The 21205-nt window shown below is 32.6% G+C and overlaps 2 protein-coding genes across 6 annotated transcripts; one reads left to right on the top strand and one right to left on the bottom strand.

The window, feature by feature from the left end:
* On the top strand, positions 1-14947 carry LOC110622610 (RNA polymerase II C-terminal domain phosphatase-like 2). Of its 4 annotated transcripts, none has more exons than XR_002489139.2 (17): positions 1-524; positions 700-1170; positions 1683-1893; positions 2608-2765; positions 2855-2925; positions 3060-3165; positions 3243-3332; positions 3543-3684; positions 3846-4174; positions 4287-4344; positions 5602-5729; positions 5806-5859; positions 6587-6683; positions 6915-7075; positions 7680-7756; positions 14518-14723; positions 14867-14947. XR_002489139.2 is itself a non-coding variant. In XM_021767175.2 (16 exons), the coding sequence occupies exons 1-16, from the start codon at positions 258-260 to the stop codon at positions 14621-14623; spliced, it is 2526 nt and encodes an 841-aa protein (XP_021622867.1). In that variant the 5' UTR covers positions 1-257; the 3' UTR covers positions 14624-14843. The 4 variants fall into 4 exon arrangements, 1 of the variants encoding a protein (XP_021622867.1); XR_002489141.2 differs by lacking the exon at positions 14867-14947 and adding an exon at positions 7139-7328 and having other exon boundaries at positions 14518-14843; XR_002489140.2 differs by lacking the exon at positions 14867-14947 and having other exon boundaries at positions 6915-7328; positions 14518-14843.
* Positions 14948-18314: 3367 nt separating this feature from the next.
* On the bottom strand, positions 18315-20833 carry LOC110622059. 2 transcript variants are annotated; one of them, XM_021766419.2, is made up of 5 exons: positions 20507-20833; positions 20353-20392; positions 20095-20255; positions 19238-20005; positions 18315-18802 (listed from the first exon to the last, which is right to left on the bottom strand). In XM_021766419.2, the coding sequence occupies exons 1-5, from the start codon at positions 20816-20818 to the stop codon at positions 18563-18565; spliced, it is 1521 nt and encodes a 506-aa protein (XP_021622111.1). In that variant the 5' UTR covers positions 20819-20833; the 3' UTR covers positions 18315-18562. The 2 variants fall into 2 exon arrangements, with proteins under 2 accessions (XP_021622111.1, XP_021622112.1); XM_021766420.2 differs by having other exon boundaries at positions 18664-18802; positions 19220-20005.
* Positions 20834-21205: the final 372 nt, after the last annotated feature.

The raw sequence follows: 21205 nt of genomic DNA, 5'->3' as shown, positions 1-21205 counted from the left end.
TTCAAACCGCAGACGAAATGAAGAATAGGGAGGGAGATTGTGAGAGAGAGGCCCTAAAGTCCTATTGAAAGAGGTCTCAGAGTGAGATAGAGAATAAGTGATAAATAGGGAGAAGGGGAAGAGAAAAAAAAAAAAAAAAGAAAAGAGAAAGGAATTGTGAAAGCCTATTTCCCTCGTCTCCCTAGATAAAATTTTCTAGCATTGCCACGTCTGTTCATCTTCTAGCTTTCTCTCTTCTTATCTGAAGCTGTTTTTCAATGAGTCGTTTAGGGTTTAAATCCGTGGTCTATCACGGTGAGCTCTGTTTGGGAGAACTGGACGCCATTCCCGCGACGGACAAGAATTTCCAGTTCCCAAACAACGAGATACGGATTCACCGCATCTCGCAAAGCGGGCGTTGTCCACCTCTTTCAATTCTCCAAACCGTTTCCTCGTATTCCGTTCGCTGTAAGCTTGAATCTTCTTCTCCGCATGAGCAGCCTCATTTGATCAACCTTCACGCCGCTTGCTTCCATGAATCCAAGGTCTTTGGCCGAATAACCGTTTTGGTCTTTTCATTTATGCTTTGTTTGATTTTTTCAGTTTAATTTAGATTACTTGCAGTTTTCAGTGCTCAATTTGACGTGGTTAGCTTTTCTTACTTAATTGACTCAATTATTGAGAATGTGATGGCTTTAGTTTTTAATTTTATTTTTACAGACGGCTGTGGTTTTGGTTGGAGATGAGGAGATACACTTAGTTGCAATGCCGAGTAAGCTGAAGAAGTTTCCGTGCTTTTGGTGCTTTCCAGTTCCTTTAGGTCTCTACGATTCGTGCTTAGGCATGCTTAATTTACGCTGTCTAGCTATTGTGTTTGATCTTGATGAGACTCTTATAGTCGCGAACACTATGAAGTCGTTTGAGGATAGAATTGAGGCTCTTAGGACTTGGATTGCGCGTGAGACTGATCCAGTGAGGCTATCTGGAATGTCTGCTGAGCTGAAGCGGTATGTGGATGATCGAATGCTATTGAAGCAGTACACTGAGAGCGATTACGTTATGGATAATGGAAAAATGTTAAAGGTCCAACTTGAGGAGGTTCCACTACCATCTGAAACGCATGAGAGGCTTGTTAGACCTGTGATTAGATTGCAAGATAGGAATATTGTCCTTACTCGTATCAATCCTGAGGTATAATGTGCTTGATGTTGTTTGCTTGTTTCAATTGTTCTTACACTGATGAGCTTCTGTGAAATTTGTCTATGTTTTGATGATATACTGGTATGATTGCACAAATTCCATTTAATTGAAAATAATCAAGTATCTTGAGATAGAGAGAAGGATGAGCTCCATATCACTATTCATTATTTTGAACTTGGAAACCTTTACATTCTTGATGTTTTTATATCAACTTATTTTCCTGTAGCCTTAATGAGCTCATAAAGATTAAGCTAAGTAACAAAGAAAATTATTCAGGTTGGCTTTACCTTCTTCTGGTCTTGTAGAGATTAAACTTAGTATGGGTACCAATAACATTGTATGGTATTTAATATGATAAAAGACAAAGCCATTATGTCTGAGTCCAAACAAGTGTTGCCAAGTCTTCTCACTTAAATCATAGTTGACTAGTTAAGCATGTGTGGTTAACTGATTTGTAAAGCAAATAGCATTCTCTTATGTTTTTGCTTGTTTTCTCTATATAGATTCGTGATACTAGTGTACTTGTGAGGTTGAGGCCTGCATGGGAGGATTTGCGAAGTTATTTAACTGCAAAAGGACGCAAAAGATTTGAAGTTTATGTTTGTACAATGGCTGAGAGGGATTATGCCTTAGAAATGTGGAGGCTTCTTGACCCAGAGTCACACCTGATAGCTGCTAAGCAACTGCTGTACCGTGTTGTTTGTGTTAAATCAGGTAAGTGAAGGTAATCTACGATTCTAAAATTATTTTGATTTTTTTTTTTTATGGAACATGATTAATCTGCATGATTAATCTGTTATCAAATTAACTTTTTCATACAAGTTATTATGTTGAAATCAGTTTGAGGTTTTTTATCTTTAGTTTTCTAATATGAAAGTGGGTATCTCAGCTTATAGTTTTAAAGCAAATTGAAGAAGTGTTGCAACCTTCAAGCAACCTGTGGTTCATAGTAGTGTTTATTTTCTTGTGCTATTGAATCATTTAAGCAATGATCACACTGTGGATGACAACCCAGTGAATGCTGAAATTTAATTCAGTCATTTTATTTTGTTTGATTCTCATGTTTTGCGAGTCCCTTTGTGATAGCATTCAATGCATTTAAGTTAAAAGGTGTTATTTTGGAAGAAACATAAATCTGGCTCTAAGTGGTACTAAGATCTCTCAAGGATTTTAATTCGTTTGGCTTGAGAGGTGGTGGGGTTTTTTATAATTAAATTACTCAAATACCTTGTCTTATCTCAACAGCAACTCAAGATAAGATCTATTAGTAAATAAGAGAGTTTAAATTTGGTATTGATTTAATTTGAATAACAGGGTCCAAGGTCCAATTAAGTTTTATCATTTTTAAAAAGTAATTGAGTTCTCGCACATGCTTTGTTCCCAAAGAAGTGTGATATTAATTTGATACCCTTTTATTACTGATGGTAGGGTCCAGGAAATCTTTGTCAAATGTCTTCCAAGATGGCATGTGCCATCCAAAGATGGCCATGGTAATTGACGATCGGTCAAAGGTTTGGGAAGACAAGGATCAATCAAGAGTTCATGTAGTTCCTGCATTCACACCGTACTATGCTCCTCAGGCTGAGGTACTGGAATGTATCATCTGTGAACTTAATTCTTGATACATGTTCTTTTCTTTGATTTTCTTCCTAACTGGAATCTCTCTTCCTCTTAGACAGCAAACGCCGTTCCAGTCCTCTGTGTGGCAAGAAATGTTGCTTGCAATGTCAGAGGTTGTTTTTTCAAGTAAGAGTCATGAACTTATAATCAAAGATTTCATCTGACAATGAATACTTGATGTAATTTATTCAATGGATACTTGATGTAATTTATTCATTCATTCATTTATGTTTTAAATTTTAATGTGGCATATTGTGCAGAGAATTTGATGATAATCTAATACGAAGAATATCTGAAGTCTTCTATGAAGATGAGGTGATAAATTTACCTCATGCTCCTGATGTGAGCAACTACATGATATCTGAGGTATTTGAACTGAAATGTTTTCTTTATTGACGAGTTTAATCTTATTCTTATCTGTGATATGTGTTTCTGAACTGTAGGATGCGGGTTTTGTGCCCAATGGTTTTAGTAATGCTCCCATTAATGAAGGCATGAGTGGTGTTGAAGTTGAGCGGAGATTGAACCATTTGGTTAGTTCTCTTCTCTTGTCCTAATAACTAAGGATAAAGTGCTTATTTGACTGGTTTGAGTAATAAAAAGGCTTCAACTTCATTCAACTTTGTTTCTAACAAATTGGATAGCATCTGTGCTTACACATAGATATTTTCTGGTCCTTTTTTCCTGCATGCACTGGACACTCATATATTTTTTCTGCTGTCCTTAATTCTTACATTTATCAGGATGAGAAGAATGTTATTAACCCAGCTAGTCATTTTATGACAAATAGTCCTGAGTTGAGATCCGAAATCTCCCAGTCACCTGTTGGAATAATTCCAAATGTCACTGGACCAATGTCTCCAACAACCCTCATTCCTTCACAGAGTATGAAATTCATTTTATTTCTGTTTTTATTTGTATTATTGTATGAAATTCATTTGGTTTCTGTTTTATTTATGTTATCTGTGTAGATATTGAAGGCATGCTATCAGATTTTTAAAAATATATATTTTAAAGTTCTCAAAAATAGTATGGTTGTATTCCAGAACCTAGTTTGCTTGGAGCTCCTAGACGAGATTTAAGAAATCAAAATTCAGGTCAGCCACCACTCCTGTCCAGGGTACCTGTGCCATTGTCATCATCCTCAGTACCTATGCCAATACCATCATCCTCTATACAGCCACAATGTGGCTGGCTTGTGGAAGAAGATATCAACACAGCACATGTAAATACTCGGCCTTCAGGCTTTGCTCTGGAAAATGATTTGCCAAAGCCTGATAAATTGCGATCACTTCAGAATCCATTTTCTCATAGCCCACCAGTGTCTGCTTCCTCAGGTTTAGTCTCACATGCATCGCAAGTGAAGAGTGAAGAGGTTTGTAGCAATTGCATTTGAATTTGTATGGGAATTACCTTCTAGTTTCAAAGTTAAATGTTTGGTGATTTCTGTGGAAATTATAAATGAATGAGATTTTGTTTATTTGCAGGCATTTGCTGGACATGACATGCAAAAACAAAGTCTTCCTTCTGGAGGTCATCCATCAGGCATGTGAATCTTTTAGCTACTATCGTATTTTGCATTTCAAGTAAATGAAAATGTCTTTTGTTTATCAATTAGGATTGCTAAGGGTGCTAGGATATGTGTATAATACACTGCTAAGCTATGAAGTCTTTTAATGATTCATTTCGTCCAATTCACTAAGAGACGATCTGAATGACATAATATAGCACCTTTCTAATCCAGGCATGAAGTCTTTTATTGGGTCATTCTAGGTCTTTGAATGAATCATATTATCTGATTGATCAAAGTAAAAATTTAAGTGGCACATAAAACAATTTATTTGATATGAAGAATGTTATTGGAATATAACGTCATTGCAGTGATAAGCCATTAACTGGCATATACTGTTGATTACAATCTTGCAAAGGAGACTGGTTGATTGGGTTGAAGAGAGGTCTATCAGTTGAAAGGAGGTTGGATGACTGAGTGCAAGGGGATTGGATGTTTGACCAAGGAGAAAAAACGTGATGACTCGTCAGAATAGGAAACAAGATGATAGGGAGCATATTGCATAGGATATGGGTTTATGTAATTATAGGAATATACTAGTATTTATTCTTATCAATCTCAGGAACGTAGATGTAGATTATGCCATTTCTAGATCAATGATTGTTTCCAATTTATTTTTTTTGGCATCTATACTTGTACCTATAATTTTAGTGAGGTGTGAAAATATTTCATATCAGAAGTCTTTCCTTCTTTGCAAACTCATTGAGTTTTGTAAGCTTAGACCTCATCAATGAGGTGAGCTTGAGATGGGAAGGAGAGAGGATGAAGCGATTGCGAGATGGGAATTTATCTGTGTTCAAAGGACTGGGTCTTTGGTTTGGGAATGGGGATTTGGGACTCAGGTCAACAAGAAAGAACAAAATTGTTGGGGGGGGGGGGGATGGGACTTTGGGGTGGGAGAGTGAGCAACTGATTGGGAATTCAGTGCTTGTGCTAAATGGTGTACGGTTTGGTTTTTCTTCGGTATTGATGAAAATAACCAAACTGAACCAAGTAACTGTAATTAGTTAAAAACTCAGACAGAGCGGAACTGTTTAAACAGAAAATTGAACTTATTGAACCGAACCGGTTTGATTGGATTTTTCTGTTTATACCAAAAACTGCACAGTGCACATCTCCTATAAATGGAAGATGTTGAAAATATTGAACTTCTATTAGTATTTGTCACTACCATACTCTATATTGCAATAGATGCTTATTTCATACTAATTAATGAATGAAATTTCCTGCAGATGTTGGTGTTTCTTCTCAGAATCCTGTATCATCTAATTTTCAACCTGAATCTGTGAAATTAAATCTTCTACCATCCCACTTGTCTATTGGAGTGCTGCAAGAAATTGGAAGAAGATGCAACTCAAAGGTACATATGTTTCAGGACTTGATGATGGTTTCTGTGTTTATTTTGTCTGAGGCTTACCATATTGTCCTATGTGCAGGTTGAGTTCAGATCTGTTGTAAGCACCAGTAAGGATTTGCAATTTTCTGTTGAGGTCAGCTAAAGAAAAGTTGTTTCCTGTTTCTTTATTTTCAACTCCAATTTTGATATTCTTTGGGCTTTGGTTCTCATAATTGTATTGTTGTATGCATGATCGTCTTTGGTAAGGTTCAATACTTGTGTACTATAATAGTCATCATCTGTTGCTTGAATATTATTCAATTTTGAAATTAATAAATATTGGTACTGGAACTTGTGAAACACTGTTGTATAAAGAAGGTTTGTACTTTGAATATATTTCTTATCGTGCTATATTTTGTATGATTAATGCATATTGGTAAAGTGGTTACATCTGTTTACATCTTCTAGTAATCTAGTTTGATCAATTACATTGGCTTGACCAAAATTCCACTTCATTAAATGGACAAAGATAAGTACTTCAAATATGTTGTTATGTCTTTTACTGGTCCTTTTTTCATTATGATTTTGTCATTTATTAAGGAATCAAAGTGAGATTTGTTAAACGAGTGGACTCTGATTCTTGATGTTGCTGTATGGAATTATAGTTATGTGTAGACATAATAAGATTGTATATTTGCATATGATAATTATGTAATGAGACTATTTTTTCTGTAAAATAAGTGTGTTCCTTCTTTTTATTTCTTTTTGTTTAAGTTTTGGAACTATATGACATTCTTATCAGTTTTTCCCTTTTTGTTGCTCAGATTATCTTTGCTTTTATGGGCCCCCATAACTTCATTATGCTGACTTAAATGATTCAGGTTTTGTTCACTGGTGAAAAGATAGGTGTTGGGATGGGTAAAACCAGGAAGGATGCACATCAGCAGGCAGCTGAGAATGCCCTTCACAGCTTGGCAGGTAAAACAAGTTTATTTTTAAACATGGTTCCTTTGATGAGACACTATTTTGTAGATTTTACTTCTTACTAGTGATTTCTCAACAAAGCATATGAATATATTGGTGGTCTTTAGTGAATATGTTTGATTAGTTGTGAGACTCTGTTCTCTAAGCTCTTCATCTGGTTTATTGTTGTTTAAATTTATTTGTACTAACATATAATCACATGCTGGATGCATTTGTTCTTCCCAGAAAAATATGTTGCATATATTGCACCTCATTCTGGAGCTGTTGACCATGATTTTGATAAGCTGTCCCTTGGAAATGAGAATGGATTTATATGGGACATTGTGAATCCTGGATCAAGTGAAGTGGTGCCAGAAGATGGAACACCGAAAGAAAGTACTCCTGAGGTGGGGATTTTTGATGATGCTCTCTCTCAGTAGTCAATTTGATTTATTTGTTCAAAAACATAGGTGATGCTTGGATAACGGGTATGAGGGCAAGAAATTTCCAGATGAGGGGTAGTGGTTATCTGGACAGAAACCACTCCTTTTATGGATTTTGCAATGCACCAAGATGTGGGAGCTAAAAAGTAAAGGAAGTGAGCTGGCTTCATGTCTGCTACTGATGCCTTATGCAGGCTCCATTTATTCCTGTTTAAAGGTAAGGACTTGGTGGTCAGACCCTAGTTTCTACCCATTATCCAAGTACTCCCATGTTGAACCAGAAAATTATTTTCTTTATTTCTTTTTAGTAGTTGATTTACCATATTCCGTTGTAGTACATGACATTGAGTTGGTTTCTAAAACCTGACTCTCTTGAAGCAATAGAAAAACTCTCTTTTGTACAGGCTTAACCTTGAAGTACTCTACTAAAATACATGTACTTAAAAAACTTGTTAATGCTTTTGCCTTTTTAGATCTGCAGAATGCCAAAAGAGTTCCATTTCATTTTAGTACTTTTTGTCTGGAATGCTGGATTTAATGTGTTGTATGGTTGAAAAATGATTTACAGGATAATGAAGTTGAGCCTTCAATCACTTCGTCTAATTTTGTCAATCAGCAACAACAAAAGCGTGCAAACTCCCCTAGGTAACATTATGGAGATTCTTTTTTCTTTTCAGCTACCAAGGGCCTGTTACTTGTGGAAAAGAGTTAATTCTTTTAAAATATTTTAAAGTATATTTCGAAACTTATTTTACTTCTAAATTTTTTAGGTGTTATTCATTTATTTTATAATAATATAGATATACATTTATTATTGTAAAAAAAATAATTTCCTAAATAGTTATTTAATTTTAGTTATGCAACAGGTATTGTATAAGTTTGGTTATAGGAGTGCCTCCTTTTCCCCCTCCTTTGGAAAGTGCAACTTCTGTTATAAAGGAAAATAGTAGGGAGTAAATTAACCAAACTTCGTGAGCTATTTGAGCTTCGGCTTGATGAATGCTTGATCGGGTTCAACTCGATTTCTAAGCAAGCCAAGCTTGAGCTTAGTTTTTAAGCTCGTTTAGTAAACGAGCCAAGTTTAACCTCCGCATTATTTGGCTTGTAAGTTTGGTTCATCTTCGAATTCATGAGCTGGTTTGATGAAGAGTCTCGTTATGTAGGCTGAAATGAATATCATAAGAGAACTAAGTTCAAGCCCTCCATAAAATTTCATGAGCGAAATCTAAGTGTTCTAGAGTTCTGCTCTATAGTTTAATTACACTCTTAGAGCTTGCAAATATTTGGATCGTTTGTTTGAGTTAACTTCTATATATATTTATTTAACTAAAATTATTTAGTTTTAAATATATTAGTTTTAAACTAAAACTCATTATAAAAATAAATAAATTGAACTGTTCGTAAAATAGTAGAGGAGTAAACGAACCAAATTGTTCGCAAGTTATTTAAACTTTAGCTTGATGAATGCTCGACTGGGCTCAACTCGGTTTTTAAGCGAGCCAAGCTCGAGCTTAGTTTTTAGCTTAATCTCCGCAATATTCGACTCGTGAGCTTGGTTCGTCTTTGAAGTCATGAGTAGGCTCGCAAATGAACAGTCTCATTAAGTAACCTGAAATGAATATCCTAAGAGAATTAAATTCAAACCTTACATAAACTTTCATGACCACAATCTAAGTGTTCTAAAATTCAGTTCTGCATAGTTTAATTACATTCTTAGAGCTTGCAAATATTCGGATCGTTTAAATTTAAGAGCTCTTTCTCTATAGTTTTCCGAGCTAATTTGTAGATATATTTATTTAACTAAAATTATTTAGTTTTAAACATATTAGTTTTAAACTAAAACTCGTTATAAAAGTAAATAAATTGAATTGTTCATAAACTATTTGGGACTAAACTCGATTTGTTTAAGCTTGTTTGTTATACAAATCAAGCTTGATTTTATTAATACACTACTCAAGTTTGAAATGAGTAAAGTTTGAATTTTGCTCGAGTTCGAAAAAATTTTAACGAATCAAATTTGAGCTTTTCAAAGTTCGGTTTGGTTCGATTCGTTTACATTCCTAGAAAATAGTTGAAAACAACTTAAAGCTGGCTTCCAAATTCTAGTTAAAATTTTGGATAATTGACAAAGCATTTACAATCTTATTAAAAAAAAAGCTTTTCTAGAAAACTATAACAATTTTCTACAAGTGAAAAGATCATAAGATTTGTGAAGTTATTGAGATTGTTCTTGTTGTTGTTTGTTGTGTTTGAAGTAGAGGTTCTATCAGTTCTCTTTCAAGTTATGCTTCACGTTTTATTTAGGAATCATTCAAAGGATTTTTAGCATTTAGACTTTCAGTGTGCTGGTCATCTTTTGTGGGCCTTGTGGATGGGAGGGCTTATTTGGATGGGTCAACACCAGGAAACTCATTTTGATAGCCATGCAAATCGGTAAATTTAGGGTGTCTGCTTGCTAATTTATTCAGAAGTTTGAGCTCAACTGAGAGCTTTAACATTAGATCTTGAGCTCAGCTCGTCTAAGATATATTAACTCAAGCTCCAGTTGAGTTTGTCTTCTTTTAAGCCTTGATAGATGTAAACCTAGTGTTGAGGTTTGGAAGCAAACCGAGTCGAGCTGAGTTTTGACGAACTCAAGTTGAAACCGAGTTCAAGCTTTACTTATTTCGAACTAAAGTCGAATATTAATAAATTCAAGCGTGATTCATTTAGTAAATGAACTAAAACAAATCAAGTTTTTATCTAGTTGAGCTGAGTTTTGACGAACTCAAGTTGAAACCGAGTTCAAGTTTTACTTATTTCGAACTAAAGTCGAATATTAATACATTCAAGCATGATTCATTTAGTAAACGAACTAAAACAAATCAAGTTTTTATTGACTTTAATCTTGAATAGTTCACAAATAATTCAATCTATTTACAACTATAATAAGTTTTAATTTAGAATTAATAAGTTTAAAACTAAATAATTTTAGTTAAATAAATATATATACGAGCCAGCTTGCAGACTTGTTAAAAAAGAAGCTCTTAAATTTTGAGGAGCTGTATATCTCTAAGCTCTAGTGATAGAGTAAGGAATAAAGATGAACTGAAAATAGAATGATAAGTATTGATAACTTGTACCAGTTGATGATGGAAACAATACAACTCTTAGTAATGCAGCACCTCACATATTTACATTCCCCAACCAGAAATATAAACAATAGAAGAACCAAACAAAGAAATTAAAATGATTCCTAAGAGCCCTTAAGAAAAGCTTCCCGAGCAGAGAAGAACCCTGCCCCTCTAATCAGAGCAACAACTGAGATATTTTTTAGATCCCCTTTCCATTTTTCTCTTTCTCTTTTTATACAAATTTTTGTCCCTCTATGTCAGCTGTCTTATCACATGTTTCCACCCCAAATTCTCCCAACAAACCTTATCCTTTCTGTCATCATATATTCTATAATACTCCGTATTCCTTTCATTACTACCCCCTAAAAGACTAGCCTTGTCCTCAAGGCTGAGCTCTCTCCATCCGCACTTTTATGGTAGTATATGGAGCCATCAACAAAATCAAAAACAAGGAAATAATGGATGTGATAACTAAAATTGTGCAACATAAGAGAAGGGACATGATTGTGGTTGTAAATGGTGGAAATAAAATAAACAATCCCCGTCGTCGCAGCCCACGAAACCAATCAAGAGAGGGTCCCTCCATGCTAATCAAAACTTTATAAATCTTTATATTCACATGAGTGCCAAAATTTTCAAAGTATTGCCCTGCATGAATAATCCACTCTTCTGGGTCGTCTCCATAGAATTTAGGAAATTCAATGATGCTTGCAATGGACTTTATATCCTTAAGAAACAGAACTCCATCACTCCTATGAGCACTCACAAAGTCACTATTGGGCGGACGTGGATGAAGATATAGATGGAGCGCTTCTTCATTCCCAGCTGTTGCTTCCTTGCTTCCTTCAATAATAGGTCAGTAAGTAAATGCTCAATCCTATTAAATTTTTCTTCAAGCTCACAATGATAGATATTTAAGTTTTCTTGGAAGGTTGTCATGTTCCTTTCTATCTTCTCCAATCTCTTCTCTACCTTCTTTATTCTATTTTCTATTGTGTACCAACTCCTCAAGATTCAGCAGGTTGGACCAATTAACAGAGTTAGGAACGAAGATGAATTGTAAACAGAAAGACCAATGTTGTGAATTTGATAAGTATTGATAACTTGTATTGGTTGATAATGGAAACAATACAACTCTTAGTAATGCATCACCTCACAGATTTACAATCCCCAACCAGAAATATAAACAATAGAAGAACCAAACAAAGAAATTAAAATGACTTCTAAGAGCGCCCAAGGAAAGCTGTGCAGAGAAGAACCCTACCCCTCTAACCAGAGCAATAACTGAGATATTTTTTAGGTTCCCTTTCCATTCTCCTCTTCCTCTTTTTATACAAAATTTTGCCCCTCTATGCCAGTTGTCCTGTCACATGTTTCCACTCCTAATTCTCTCCCAACAAATTTTATCCTTTCTGTTATCATATATTCTAGAATACTTCATATTCCTATCATCTAGTAGTGTAGTAATCAAACCAAGCAAAGCTAAGCCTTGAAAGGTTCAAACTTGGCTCATGAACTTTTATGCTAGCTCAACATTGAGTTCATTTCTTTGAGACATATAAACTCAACCTGCTTAACGAAACTATTCACGAGCTTATTTAACGAGTTATTTCGTGAGTCTGCTCATGAACTTAGAAACAATTTGAACGTTATGGAGTTCAAACTTGGGTTATTTACTAAACGAGCCTAAAAATTGAGATCGACCTTGCTCATTAGAAGACGAGCTGAGCCTATTAGAGTTTCTATTGAGTTAAGCCTTGAATAGCTCATGAGCAGCTTGATTCATTTACACTCTTACTCAGTGCTATAGTTGTTCAAGTAACTTCCAAAAGCAAGACCAAAACTAAAGAAACAGTACCAGAAAAGGAGTAGAATGGAATTAAAGAATATCACCCAGTATTATGAAGGGACAGTACCAGAGTACCAGTAGCTACTTCCAAAATTAAAATGACATTAGCTGATTGCATTCTATTAGCTAAGAGAATCATACCAAGAAACAATACGAAATGCCCAGAAAGAGTTCAAATTTTATCATGAAGTGGGTTAAACATACAAAATGACATGTCAATTTGACATGAATGGTTTACTTGAGCTAAGTAATGAGCAGATAACTGGTTGAGAGAGTCAATGGGAACCTAGGAGAGACAACCAGGAGAAGAACCGACTAAGACAACCTGGAGAAGGGAGTCGAATGGCGCCTCAAGTGGGTTGAGGGAAGAGCCGAAGGAAAATGAGACAGAAAGGCTGAGGAAGTATTGAAGGAGGAGAACTGGGGGCATTGGCTGGGGAGCTGCACAAAGTGAAAAAATATGTTAAAAGCATTCAGGTTTAGGTCTGCTTTTTTACTTTCAAAACTATGTAGTTTTGATTAGTCTTAGGATAGTAACCAATAAAATGACAGTTTTAACTTGATATAAGTAAAATGATTGTGATTATGGGTTTTTTTTTTGTCATACAGAACTAATTTAAACATTAGTTTAATTAGATTTAGTTAACAACTTCTCAAATAATGGAATTATGACTAAACCATTATTGTTGTTAGTTAATAGCTTCTGGGTAGGTCACCCATCCTTTGCTGGTCTGGTTCAGCTTGAAAACATTCAATATGTGAGCTCTTAAGATCATGAGTCGCTATTTATATGAAAAGCAATTGCTGATGGGGAAGGCACACCATATTTCCTTTAGGGCATTTTATAGAGAGGACATTTGTTAGTCCACAGAGTACCGGAACATACATGGTACTGGAGTAAAAGGTTGATTTCTGGGCTCCGTATGACCAACAATCTCCCTTTCAGCGTAACCCTGGGGCTCCATGCTAACAAAACTTGCTTGATACTAGTTGACATCTTCCTAGTGTTAACTCTCTCTGTCTGCTTTGAAGGACATTGGTAAGAGATCTTCTCTCCAATTTTATTAATTTATTTTCTCCAACTCTCTCTGGCATGATATATTTTGCTAGAAAAGAATTCAAATGAATTCTTATAAAATCGTGTGTTGATTTCATTTTCTTTAAAAATGAAAATTTTATAAGTTAAACAAGAAATGAATTTTCCATTTCAAACAAGAAATTTGATAGAAAAGAAAAGAATTGAATTGAATTGAATTTTTGTGAAATCTTTGATTTCAAAGAAGGGGTAAATGATTCTATGTTCTTCATGTTCCCTTACTCAATAAGGGGATACATAATGGGGAATCTGACAGTCTCTGCTTTGGTTTGGACCATTTGGTGGTGTTTCAAGAAGATTCTGTCTTGTGTTTGAAGAATTCTGTAGGATCTATATGGAGCACCCAAATATATTCTCCATTCTGAATCTTGACCATCTTTCAATGGTCTCAACTATGCTGGACTAGACTTTCTTTGAAAATAAGTCCAATTAAGTTTCTGCATTTTTGTTGAAGGGCCAATTAAACTTCTATACTTTTGTTCAAAGATTAAATAAGTTCTGATCTAACATAATATTATTTTTTAATAATAAATATTTTTTTATAATTTGAAATATAAAAAATTTAGTATTTTAGCATAAAAATTAAAAAAAGATTTTTATAGAAAGGTAAATAATTTTTAAAAGTACAAAAATGAAATTTAATTCTAAAAAAAATTTATTATTGAAAAAAGATTAATTATTTGGACTCAAGAGCCAATTGGCAAAAAAATTGAATTGGACTGGTTTGATCTTTAAACAAAAGTACAAGGATTTAATTAAACTTAATTTCTTTTTATTTATTTATTTGACATATGCTTTAGTGGATTTCATTCCATGCCCTTGAATGTAAGGACCACTTGAGGTGGAAGTGTTCTATTGTTACTAATTTGTGGGCTGGTCAAGCGTAGTGGAAATAGAAGGGTGAGGGGTTCCTTTCGCTAATTGTTTGATTGGTAAGGACTAAGATGCATTGTTGAATTCTGTGGAGTTGGGATTTTGCTTCGACATTTGAGTAGTGTATTTTCTTTTGGCAGTCATACGCTACATTGTTCAGCTTGTCTTTGGATATGCATGTAATAGCACGTTTGCACATTTAGCCTTTTCACAACATTCTCACTTCCTATTTGGTAGCCAGTTATCAATTCAATTCTGATAGGCTATCTTTTGGCCAACATTTCTTTTTTAATCTTTGTTCTGAGATGTTAAGTACGAAGAGGAGGATTGCTTCTTTCCGATGCATAAAAAATGAAAAAGAAAAGGGGAAAAAAACGAGTACTTGTAAATGACTAATGAGTCGTGTCCATTTCCTTCCTGATGCAGCTGCTTATTCGTGGTCTTCTTTTTCTTATTATTTAATTCATCTTTTCAGATTGCTGCAGTCTGTTCCTAGTAAAAGAACAAAGGAGGAATTAGTGCGTGGTTCACAAAGTCTTCAATTTTCTCGGCATCAGAAGAATGGGAATCATGTTTCATGAAAGCCAAAAAATACAAGTGCTAACTGACCAGGTTTTTTGACGTCTACAATTCTGCATATTTTATTTATGCAGATTCTGGAAAAATTTGCAGTTCGCTTAGGTCGGGCCAAATATATTTTTCTCCTCCCTCTTCAATTTTGCTTCTTCTCTTAATAGGATTTGTATCTTTTTTAAAAAATTTTTTTTTCCTTTTCATATATATATTTTTAATTTTATTTCACCCCATTTTCTGGTTTTATGTAGTTGATGATGATGAGGGCGGAGGTTGGTACTTAAAAGCATATATAATTATAAATGGTTTAACTTCTCATCCAGTTAACTCGATGTTGCCGCTTTTCTCAAAAGTAATTTTATAATTCAAGTGCAAAATAATTGTAGTAAAGATGTACTAAGAAGTTCGGGTGCGACACTATTTATTAAAATAAAATTATACGGGGATCCAATTGACTTTGCCGTTGTCTGCCTCGCATCGAAAATTGGATTGGAATCAGTTTATGTCAAATTCGAAGCAGTAGTTATTAATCCGATTCTTGAATCGGATCAGTTTTGTATAGTAGAGAGCCGGTTCTAGGCTTTCTCAGTGTAAAACTGAAATCGGTTTGAAACTGACCAGTTTAAATTGATGATTTACGAGTTGATTTCAAACCAACCAGAAGGTTCTGTGGCTCACACCGCGTGATACCTCGGCAGTCCTACTTTTGGGTGGTGAGCTCTTGGTGAAGCCAATGGTATAAAAACTGATATTTATATGAAAATTTTAAAATTTTTTATTATTGTGTAATTTAATTTAAAATTTAAAATTAATAAAATTGTTTAAAATTATAATAGGTAGATTATTTTATTATATTTATATAATATGTAAATAAATATTATTTATATAAAAAATTTAAAATTTTAAAAAATTGATATAATTTAATTTAAAATTTTAAAGTTTATAAATTTTCATTACTAAAATTTTAAGACCTTATTATATTTTACTTTCATTTGTTTAGTACAAGAACTTAAAAAAGAATTCTTTCCTGTTTTCAATTTTAGTTATTTTAATTCTTTTAGATTTTAATAACATCTGTGCCTTCAAGTGCTGATTAACAGTACAATGATAAATAATAAAATTTTTATTTTTATTTTTATTATATTAATATAATTTTTGTTATAAAAAAATATAATAAAATTTATTCCGATGAACATTTAGCAAGATATTAAAAAAATAAAAAATCATTAAATATAAAGCTTATTGTATGGCAAATAGGAAAAAATTAACATTATAAGTCAGTCGGGAATGAGGAAAAATGCATTTAAAAATTTTAAGTTTACTTATATAAATTTTTAAAATTTTAAATTAAACTGCAAAATAGTTATAATTTCTAAATTTTTTTATTAATAATATTTATCTACATAATATATTATTATTATAAAATAATCTATGTTATATTGTTATATCATCAATATACATTCTTTTTAACAATACACACTCCTTCCAATTCAAATTTGATATAATACACAATTTTTTTTTTTATTAATACACTCTTTCCAACTTAAATTTTACTTAAATATAAGTGTGTATTTGCAATTCAAATTTAATAACAAAATTTAAATTTTAAATAATTTTATTAATTTTTAAAATTTTAAATTAAATTATAAAATAACAAGAAATTTTAAAATTTTTTTTATGTAAATAGACTTTTAAAAAAATAATTCCGACTTACATTATTTTGTGAGATTTAACAAAAATATCGTTATTAAAACAATTTAGCTTTTAAAGGTATGTATTTCGTTAACAATAATAATAATAATAATTATTATTATTATAGTAGCTTTTTAACCCAACCACTTAAAGTCAAAATTTTTTTTTTCAACTCAAACCCTTATAATCGTTATCGAAATAAAAAAATTATAAAAAAAGTTATAACAAAATTATCCGTTACAATTTAGAGTTAAAAGTTAAGTTGAAAAATCTATTTAATCAAAATAAAGTTTTTTTTACTTCATAATTTTAAATTTGAAAAAAAAATAAAGAAATTTTATCCATTAATAGATAAAAATTTAAATTCAAATAGAAAATTCATTTAATTAATCAAACTAAACATTTGAAAATAATAAACTATTATTTTCTTTTTAAGCCAATGAAAATAAAAATACTAAAATGTTAACCATTAATAGGATGGAATATAAATTTAAATAGCAAAATTTTGACCAATCAATCTAAAAATTTTAAACCAGTTATAAATTATTAGGTTATTTTTAAACCGATCAAAATTTTAGAAAAATGTAATTATTTGTTATGAAAAAATATTTTAGGTAATCTCAACATTCATAGTATAGAAATAAAATTCTCCTTTAAAGAGAAATTACTTTTTTAATGATCAAAAAGAAAAATTAATTTTAAAAATCTTATCAAGACTTTTATAAATAAATTTATTAATATATTTTATTTTTAAATTAACATTAAATAATAAGAAATAAGTTATTTTATTCAATGAAGCACTTTTCACAGATTTTCAAGTTATTTTTTTTAAACAATAAAGTCTAAATCGTACATTTTACTAAATGATTATCCATTTTGGAAAATGATAAAAACAACCTTATTAATAGAAAAGAAAGCATATGTGGACAATTTAATTATAACATAACTGAGTCTATTTGTTTATTTGTTTATTTATTTTCAATTGTAAGTCAACATAGTTAATTTATATGTTTTCACCGTTATTAAGTCTTTATTTATTTATAAAAAATAATTTATATTTATAAAAAATATTTTTAAATAGGATAATTTATTATTTAATTTTAATTTTAAAAAATAAAATTTATTAATAAATTTATATATATATATTTTAATAAAAATTTCAAGGTGTAGAAAATAATTTTTTCTTTTTAAGAAAAAAAAGTTATTTTTCTTAAAATAACTTATATTTTTCTTTGATAAAAAATATATTTTTTATTAACTGAAATTTTTGGTTATCTCAAAAATAAATATGAGTTTAAAATTCATTCTTTAAAAACTTGAGCTAGAATTGGAGTGGATGAAACTCAACCCAATTAAAATCCAACTAGAACTGTAATTATTATTTATCAAAATTGAAATTTAACAACCCTCGTAGGAATACTTTAGTAACATGTATTATTTAACTTTAAAGAAACAAGATACATTAAAATAAATAAATAAAAATTTATTGCATATCATTATTGATTATATATATTAAATTTATGTGAAAAATAAAAATAAGCCTACATTTATATATTTTTCTATCGAATCTAATTGATGAAAAATTATTTCATACATTTTATATCAATTAGCGGTGAAATATATGAGATTCATCATAATCATGATATGTAATTGGTGGAAATGAGATTCATCATAATCAATGGTTGGTTACGATAAGACAGTCTACATTTCTCCTAATTGAGATAAAATCACCAACAATTTCTTTCTTGTCTCTCTCCATTATATCGTCATGCTAGAATTCTCATTTATGACCATTATGAGAACATAATGGAATGGGCTCATATACATTCTGAAATTTCTGCATTTCTTTAATTTCAGAGCAGAAAGACAGCCTACAGAATCCAGAGGTTGTATCCTGCTGATTATATATACATTATCTTGATGATCTCCACAACTTCCCAAAAACCAAAGAAATTAATGGTTAAAGATAAAGCGATAGAGATGTAGTTGTAGATTTGCTACTGTTAATTAGAAAAACAAAATAAGCATTTATAATAACTAAAATAAATAAAAAATTGTTCTACATCTCAACTAAATGCTGTCTGTCACTGTATGCATAAACAATTTACAACATCAGGCAATACAAAATAATCTTGCACATAAGATTGCAAACTTCTGTACAATGTGATAGCTATTCAATATCACTCCTGTTCCCCAAGCCACTTCAAAATTTCCAGGCAACTAAGCAGCAATAGCAGTCATAATTGCTTCATAAACTATTGTAGAGTTTGATGCTTCAGAAACCCTAAATTAATTAGCAGCTTCTGTATTGTTTTTTGACCCCAGTGAATTTTACTTTTCATAACCCCATTGTTGGTGGGCTCTGATTCTTGCTTGTTTCCATCATCAGCTAGTGAATTTTGCTCTAGTTCACTGTGAAGCTGCGCCTGATCTCTCAACAGCTCAACTGGTTCTGCTTGATGTTGATCATCATCAGTTTCAGTCTTCTTTTCTAACTGAAGATTATTAGGTGTCCGTTAGCAGAAAATAAGGCTAAGCAAAGTGAGGAAAATAGAGGATGCTATGAATTGCTAGCAGCAGCAAATGCAGTGCAGAATTGCTAATTGTGAAACTTTTATCATGCTCTATGCAAAAACTTTGTATTTAATTGCAACAATGTCAAATCCAATGGGTTCTAGCAAGTGCACAAGTTCCTATGGTCTTCTAAAGTTAGTGACCTTTTCATTTATTTCATCTCAGAAAGATCTCATATTCTTTAAAAAATAAATTTCAAAGGTATACAAGATAAGCTAGATTTTTTCTGTGGCATGCAAATTGGAGAATTTTGGATAGTGCAGACCAATACCAAGTAAAATCAAGGAAAGAAATTAAAGAAAAGAGAATATGAATAGAAACAAGAAACAGAGAATCACCACTCATCAAGCAGTTACCTCTGGCAAATTATGATTCTTAACTTCATCCATAGCTCCAACTGAGGCATCAAAGCCGCTGCTTGTTTCAACTTCAGTAACTCCAACTGAGGCATCAAGGCCACTGCTTGTCTCCACTTCATCCTGAATTACTGATTCGCTTGATAATAGAGGCAACCCAGGTACCAGAACAGGATCTCCTTCATGAGTAACCAAATTTCCTTCCATATTCATGTTTACTGTAATCATTTCTGTCGGAAAACTTCCATTATTTCCGACAACCTCCTCTGCAGCCATTGCTTCCTTGTTTGAGATAGCCTCATTACCATCCTTCTCATGATTGCTCTCAAAGTCATCTAGCACTTGGTGACTTGCTCGCACAACAGGATCCTCCGTTATGTAGCTGATGTTATCTGCAACAATAACCACGGGCTCCAGTTCTGGAGACGGAATGCTATCAGCAATGGTTGGTTCCTCAGGAGCCTGTGTTAATGGTTCCTTTGGTGGGTAAAAATTAACCTCAGAAGCCAATTCCTCAATTTGGTGGGTCAAGTTCTCAGCTAAATCCAGCATTTCTGAGTTAACAACAGGCTCCACTTTGTTATTATAAATCGTTTCTTCCTCTAGCAATTCCTGAAAGTTATCATCTTCCCAATCTTCTGAAACAACGATTGTATTCTCAGTTTCCCAAGCTTTGAAAATTCGGTCAGGTCCTGGTTGCCACAAAATCCTTCCAGTGACTTCTTTTAGTATGAACTTGAACTGGATTGATTTTCCAATGGGTATATCCTAAAAATTGAAAATGAAAATGCATAAAAAAAACCAAATCAAATGAGCACAAACTCAAGAAATTTTAAATCTTATTCAGCTCAGCTTACCAGCTCCACAGTCCAAACATGGCCGTCTGACCACTTCAATGGTATTGCATTTGCAGGATCCCACATTCCGAACAGTGGATCATCCCCTACTAGAACGAATTGCTCACCAAAGGAACACTCTTTTTTTAGTTGGAATTTAACATGAACCGTCTTTGATTGATCTGCAAATCAATCAGAAACTCCCTATTAAGACTAAGAACTACCCAAAAATCGTCAAGAACTGAATAAAAATGCAAAATACGAGTATTGGAGAATTACATTTTTCTTGGGTTTTGGTTTCTGCATCCTCCAAACCGGGCTAGCAGAAGAAATCAAAACCACAGCAATAGAAATCCCATTAGATACATAAATAAAAATTAAGAAGAAGTTGAAAAAGCTACTACCAAATCAAAATCGACATAAGGTTACATGCCTTAGACAGAGAAGACGGAGTAGATGCAGAGATGGGCTGAAAAGTCTTGCGTTTAACAGAAATCAAAAACCCAACATGAAGAAGTTTTTTGGAAGAGAAGAAACCAATTCCATGTCTAGTAAGATTAAAATCTCGGGAATTTCCATTCCTTTGGAGTGCGATCTTGGAGAAAGAAGGGGAGGTAGCTAGAGTTTTCATGAGTGAGTCAGCAGAACGAGCTGAGTTGCAGAAGGAAGAGAGAAGATGAAGATTTTGTATTCTAGTGCAATTCTCTTTAAATTTGGTTGTGGTGGCTATTGAAAAGGAGTCCATCACCGTACAAATGAATGGATCCATATCAACATCACGTATCATGCGACGTCGTTATCTTCATGCATAACCTGTGGATCATAGCCACACATTTGAAATTGAAGCTCCCTCGGCCTCGCCTAATTCTTGGCACTCACTCACTGCTATAACACGGCCAAGGAGGACAAGGGCGTGTGTATTAAGGAAAGATTAAACAAAATTTATTATTTTAAATATATTATTTTTTTAAAGGATAATTGAACTAAAAATTAAATTAACAAATTTATCCACGTTTTGAAATTATTCAAATAATTTTATTTTTTAAAACATTAGCTAAAATTGAAAAATCAATGAATTCATCTTAAATATTACACTTCAGTTCTGTGTTTATAAATGCTTAATAGAATACTT

Source organism: Manihot esculenta, chromosome 9, assembly GCF_001659605.2.
Source record: "Manihot esculenta cultivar AM560-2 chromosome 9, M.esculenta_v8, whole genome shotgun sequence".
Classification (NCBI taxonomy): Eukaryota; Viridiplantae; Streptophyta; class Magnoliopsida; order Malpighiales; family Euphorbiaceae; genus Manihot; species Manihot esculenta.
Note: the sequence above shows the minus strand (reverse complement) of the source record. Positions and strands in the feature narration are given on the sequence as shown.

What these genes read in the sequence shown, in the direction of transcription:
- LOC110622610 (XM_021767175.2), top strand. Translation starts at nt 258, where the DNA reads ATGAGTCGTTTAGGGTTTAAATCCGTGGTCTATCACGGTGAGCTCTGT. An exon ending in AGCGGAGATTGAACCATTTG is followed by an intron (nt 3,333 to 3,542) that starts GTTAGTTCTCTT and finishes TACATTTATCAG; the next exon opens with GATGAGAAGAATGTTATTAA. An exon ending in GAAGAAGATGCAACTCAAAG is followed by an intron (nt 5,730 to 5,805) that starts GTACATATGTTT and finishes TCCTATGTGCAG; the next exon opens with GTTGAGTTCAGATCTGTTGT.
- LOC110622059 (XM_021766419.2), bottom strand. Translation starts at nt 20,818, where the DNA reads ATGGACTCCTTTTCAATAGCCACCACAACCAAATTTAAAGAGAATTGC. An exon ending in ATGTTTGGACTGTGGAGCTG is followed by an intron (nt 20,006 to 20,094) that starts GTAAGCTGAGCT and finishes TTCAATTTTTAG; the next exon opens with GATATACCCATTGGAAAATC. An exon ending in AGAATCATAATTTGCCAGAG is followed by an intron (nt 18,803 to 19,237) that starts GTAACTGCTTGA and finishes AATAATCTTCAG; the next exon opens with TTAGAAAAGAAGACTGAAAC.